The sequence below is a fragment of the Emiliania huxleyi genome (genome assembly GCF_000372725.1).
Source record: "Emiliania huxleyi CCMP1516 unplaced genomic scaffold EMIHUscaffold_70, whole genome shotgun sequence".
Lineage (NCBI taxonomy): Eukaryota > Haptophyta > Isochrysidales > Noelaerhabdaceae > Emiliania > Emiliania huxleyi.
In genome coordinates, this window is record NW_005196755.1 from 430,377 (window position 1) to 435,888 (window position 5,512).

At 65.9% G+C, this 5,512-nt stretch overlaps 1 protein-coding gene across 1 annotated transcript; it reads left to right on the forward strand.

Moving 5' to 3' along the window:
* Positions 1–3,716: 3,716 nt before the first annotated feature.
* EMIHUDRAFT_216695 (hypothetical protein) lies at positions 3,717–4,616 on the forward strand (the record flags this gene model as incomplete). The annotated part of the gene is made up of 1 exon (XM_005761669.1): positions 3,717–4,616. One exon carries the CDS (start codon positions 3,717–3,719, stop codon positions 4,614–4,616), a length of 900 nt encoding a protein of 299 aa, XP_005761726.1.
* Positions 4,617–5,512: the final 896 nt, after the last annotated feature.

The window sequence follows — 5,512 nt, forward strand, 5'->3', positions numbered from 1 at the left end:
GCGAGGGTGGAGGCGGCGGCGGCGGACTGGGACGTGGTGAGGGTGCGACGGCGAGGGAGGCGGCGGACTCGGTGGAGGTGGCGAGGGCGGGGGCCGGGGCGGCATGGAAGGGGGAGGGGGGAGGGAGAGGGGAGGAGGTGGTGGTGGTGGTGCGTGAGTGTGTGTGTGTGTGTGTGCGGGGGAGGGGGGGGGGGTGCCCAGAGTGGAGCGACGGCTTGATGCAGCCGGGCGCCAGGACGCAGGGCCGGAAGACGGCGGGCGCGGCCGTGGCGACGGCGGTCGCTTCACCGGCGGGGGCGGCGGAGTCGGCGATGGCCGTGTCGCGGGTGGCGTCGGGTGGGGCCGCCTCTGCCCCCGCCGCGTCGTTGCAAGCCTCGCAGGGGGGAGGCGGAGGCGTGGCGTCCGCCCCGGGCGCCGCCTCGGCGGCGTCCGCCGCCGCGGCCGGCACACCCTCTTGCGCACCCTCGGCGCGTGGCTGCTCGGGCGCGGCAACGGGAGCCGCCGACGGCGAGTCCGCCCCGCCGGCCAGCTCGGGCTTCCACGCTGGGGGAGGCGGCGCGGGCGAGGCGGTGAGCGACGCGTCAGCCTTGCGCTTGAGGCCGCTCTCCGTGGTACGCCCGCCGCGGGCGTGCGACGTCTTGGACGCGTCTGGTGTCACAGGCCCCGGCGCGCCACCACTCGGTGGGGCCGCACCGGACGGCGAGGACGAGGTACTGGTGGCCCAGCTGCTGGCCCGACCCTTGCCCCAGCTGTCGTCGACGCCGAGCCGCGACGGCGGGTTGGCGTGTCGCCGGCCGCGCTCGCTCGCCGGAGGGGAGCTCATCGTTCAGCGTGGCGGGGTCCGGGGGTCTCCCCCCCCGGCTGTGGGTTCCCAAGCACGTCGGCTTCGCGTCGTGGTGGAGGTTCCAGCTGTTCACGGCTTGGGTTCTCCCCGCACGCGAGTGGCTGGGCATCCGGCTCCGCTTCGAGTTGACCAAAACGTGGGACTTCATCTCCCACGGCCGTCTCACTCTGCGCCTCGGCTGCTACCTCCTGCGTGATCTCCCGCTGGTCCTCAACCGCCTTGGCAGGCGGCACGTGGACACACAAGGCCAGCAGAGCCGTGACCAGAAGCCCGAGGCCTCCAAGGGTGAAGAAGGCGATCTCGTACGAGCTCGCTTGAGAGATGCTCTCGCCGAGGAGCAAGGATAACCCATGACCGAGTCGCCAGCACGAGATGATGAAGCCAAAGGTGAACCCAAAGCGGCCAGTGCCTTGCACCAGTCGCTTCACAACGAGTGGCAGAAGGGTGTCGTAGATGCCTGCGCCCAACCCTTCGAAGACTTGGGTGGCAGCGAGGAGATACTGGTTCGGCTTGTACATGGCGAGCAGCGCGACGGTCGTGCACCGCACGGGGAGGATCAGGTGCGCAACGAGACAGAGACCGTCGTCACCGCGGCGACAAAAGTCGCGACCGCCGTGATGCTGCGCTTGAATCTCGTCTTGTCCAGCAGGTCGCCGGCGGGCGTCTGCAGCACGAGCATGAGGACGTCAGCACAAGGCTGAGAATGCCGATTCGCACCTCGGGCCACCCACGGTAGGTGATGTATGATGTAACTTATTCCGGGGCCGGTGTGCGGGGAGCGAACCTTAGCGACCGCCCAGAAGCTTTCTGAGCGAACCAATCGGGCCAGGATCATCAGCATATGTCCCCTCCACAACATCGTGGGCGTTTGAGCGGTATTTGAGGACCACCGCCACTCTGAAGTTCGGCCGGGTGGTCTGCAGACACCCCCCCCCCGGAGCAGCAGAGGCTCCGTGGGGTCGCAGAGTCGACGCTGGGAGTCGCACTCGTCAAACCGTCGCATGACCACGCAGTCCGCACGTACCGCCCACATCCCCTCCACCGCTCAGAAGGCGCAGATCGACCGCCGGGCCGCGTAGTCGTCGTTAAGGAGCGGTTTTTGGAGCCGTACGAAGAGGTCCCAGACGGGCGAACATGCGGTTTTTCGATGACCACGCGCGATGTGGTATCTGGTTTTTGCTAAAAACGGGCCGCCTAGTGCAGCATCACTAGTACAACACGCAACCACACTGAGAGCTCCACACTAGCCGGTATAGGCGAGCCCCGGCGGCCTCACCGTCGCCGCTCGCGGCGGAGCCGACGGCGGAGCCACGGGCGGGTGCGACCTTTTTGGGGGACATGAGCTCGCCAGGACGTCACCGATGGCTCGGCGCGCCTCTTCCCGCCTGCGCGGGGCGGCCTGCCTACAGGAGCGAGGGGGAGGAAGACGGAACTGAGCCCTAGGTTCGTGCAAAAGCGCCGGCAAAGGCTGGGAGAGGGGCGGCAAGCGACGGGCGGGTGAGCGACCTTTTGAGCGGCCGTGAGCCGGCAGGGAGGCCGGCGATGGCTCGGCCAGCTCCTTCCCGGCGGGTTCTCGTCGGGCTGTGCCTGGTCGGCCGGGCTCGGGTGAGGTGAGTGGGCCCGGGAGTCGCATCTGCGCGTCCCCGGCAGTGGCAGTGTGGGGGTAGATGGGAAGTGCGGAGATGGGAGGCAACGCGCCTGTTTGATGGCCGCACGAGGCAAAGTTGGGCGCTCCGAGCGTCTCCTCGGCGAGAACGAGCGGGCTGTGCATCGTGGGGGGGTGACTGAGAGGGAGGTGGTCGTGCGCTCACTTTGTCGGCCGCGCGCGAGGAGAATACTGGGTGTGAGGCGCGCAGGAGGCGAGGGTGGGCGCGCCGGCGGTCGAGCCACCGAAGAATTCGACGTGGCGCAGCTCCGCGCCGGCGGGGACGACCGAGCACATGATGTCGGCGGCGGTCGCGCGACGAGCGAGAGCCGCAGGGGCCCTCTGTGGAGCAGGCGCGCGAAAGCAGCGATGAGTGGCGCTTCGATCAGCCACCTGTGGGCGGTCACAGGGGTCGCGGTCAAGCTCGCGACGGGGTAAATCTGGTGCGTCTAGTATCACTGGTGGGCTGGGTGTGCAGCAGCAGCGCTCAAAAAGAGGCAAAAAAAGCGGCTGCTACTTGGACTGTCTACTTTCTCGACACACCGTGCTCGGCCTCGCTGAAAAGCTGGCTGGTGGTCGCCGCAGCGCGTCAGCGCCACTCCGACTGGTTGGGCACCTCGGCTGGGTCCATCAGCAAGAGGCCCGCGCCGTCGGGCGGCCCCGGGAGCGCATGATGCCCCTCCGAGAGGCGCTGACGCCCCGCCGAGATCGCGCTGGTTTGGCACGAAAAACACGAGGCGCCCAGGGGGGGGTCCGAATAAGTTACATCATAGATGAGGTAGACGGCGACAAAGAGGACGAGCGGCCCGCACAGATCACGAGCAGACAGCGCCTGCTGGCCATTTCGAGACATTCGCCAAGAACGCTAGCTACATGGGAGGGCTTCGTGAAGGATGGATTGAAAAACATTCGAACAAAGACCGGGTGCACCGGGACCCAGCTGTGAAGAGTCCGCAAGGGTCCGTGCCAAAATGGCCAAAATCAAGCCTCGTTTGGCCGACTCTGCAGTGGCCGCAGGCGGTGATGGCGGACGCCGACGAGCCTCACGCGCCGGGCCCCACCTCAGACAGTACCTCCGGTGGGCTGCATCCACTCACTGCGGGGCTGCTCGCTCGCCATGATAGTCAACGTGCACCGACGGCGACCGCCCTCTCGAAGCGCCGTGCTGACAGGCCAGCCGCCGAGCAGGAGCGAGCAGCCGTTCGAATCCGCGGTGCAGCGCCGCGGATGGCGAACCTCGAGCCGGTGGAGAAGACCGCTGTCGTGTCGGACTCGACCGGCGCCGATGCGGCGCCAGCAATTCGGGCGCGGCCGACTCGCTCCAGTTCGGCGCAGCTCGCCTTGGAGCCCACCGCGCTCTTAAATCGCCTCGAGACCATGCTCCTCGGCAACCAACCCGTCCCCGCACCCTCCAACGAGGTCAGCATCGTCGGCGAGGTCACCAACGGCATCATCATCGCCGCGAAAGCTGCCGTAAACACGCTCTTTTCGTCGCAGCGGCGCGGCGCGCTGATGGCTCTCCAGATAAAGAACCTGAAGAAGGCTGCGCTGGCGTACCTTGTGTGGGACCTACGCGGCGAGCTGGCGGGCGCGCGACTCGAGCAGGCGGTCGTGTACGGCAAGCGGCTCGAGACGCACGCGAGCGGCGTGGACAAGGAGTTGGGCAAGTGCAAGCGGCGGCAGGCGGGCGCGGAGGCGCTTCTCGCTGTCGTTCCAGAAACGTTGCAGGACGTGCCCACGCCAGAGGAGCCCGCGGTCGAGGAGGAGCCGGCGGTCGAGGACCTGCCGGCCAGCGACTCCCGTCCCGACGACGCGTCTTCGGACAGCGATCGGGAAAGCGTCTTCGAACGTCGGGTGACCCGTCGGATGATCGACGCCGGCCTGAACGAGGCGCAATTCGATGATATGCGGAACGTTTACGGGATTCAGCTCGCCCACGAGGACAAGTGCCACGAGTGTGCCAAGCTGCAGGCTCGGGCAGTGAAACTGTATGATATGCTCCTCCCGTACCTCGAGCGCGACTGGGTGCCACTGGAGGAGGCATTCCAGCGGCTCGACCTTATAGCTGCTCGGGAGCGCTCGGGTACCCTGGGTCGTGGGTATGATAGTGACACAACATATGTGTGATACACTACCAAAACAGGGCCGCGGGGGGGCGTTGGGGGCCGCTGGAGGGCCGCTAGACCCTTCCCGGGCCCCTCCGGGTGGGTCCGGGTGCACCCGGGAAGAGGCGACGGGAGGAACCGGCAGAGAGAGGATGCAGTGACGTGAGACACACACACACACACACACACACACACACACACACACACACACACACACACACACACACACACACACACACACACACACACACACACACACCGCTCACCCACGCGCACTGGGCCTTGCACTTTGAATGCCGTGGGGCTCCTGTCGTCAGACGTGGAGACGCGAGGGTTGCCCCCCCTTGCCCCACCACCTCGTGTGTGTGGAGTCTGGAGAAGTTTACCTAACGGGGTGTGGAGGGTGAGTTGACCAAGGGGTTGTGCGGCGGGCCCTCCTGCTCGGCTCCAGCCGGTAGACAAGTCTTGTCATCAACAGAGTCGATGGATCTGACCTCGGGGCCGATGTGACCAAGCGCTGGTAGCGTGGTTTTACAAGATCATTGACGTGTTTCTTCGATTCGTTTACAAGAATCAAGAGGAGCCTTCCTTTCATTTTCGAGCAGAACGATGGGGAAAAGACCTATCCAAGCGCGAGTTGTGTGTGAGTGAGTATTCTTGATACGAAACCACGACGACACACACCAGTCGACTCGCATCGGTTGCCTCCATGAACGGCGGAGCTATTCTCGCGCCCACACCACACCTGGCTCCAACGTGGACACGCCCATAGCTGGGGACACTACTAGGTCACGCACACACACACACACACACGCGAGTTGCTGAGCAGCTGCGAAGGCTTGCGAATTCCAGTGGCAAAGAAGCAGAAAGCAGAATTACTTGAGTTGCTTCGAGTCAGATGGTTGTGGGCGTTTCGCG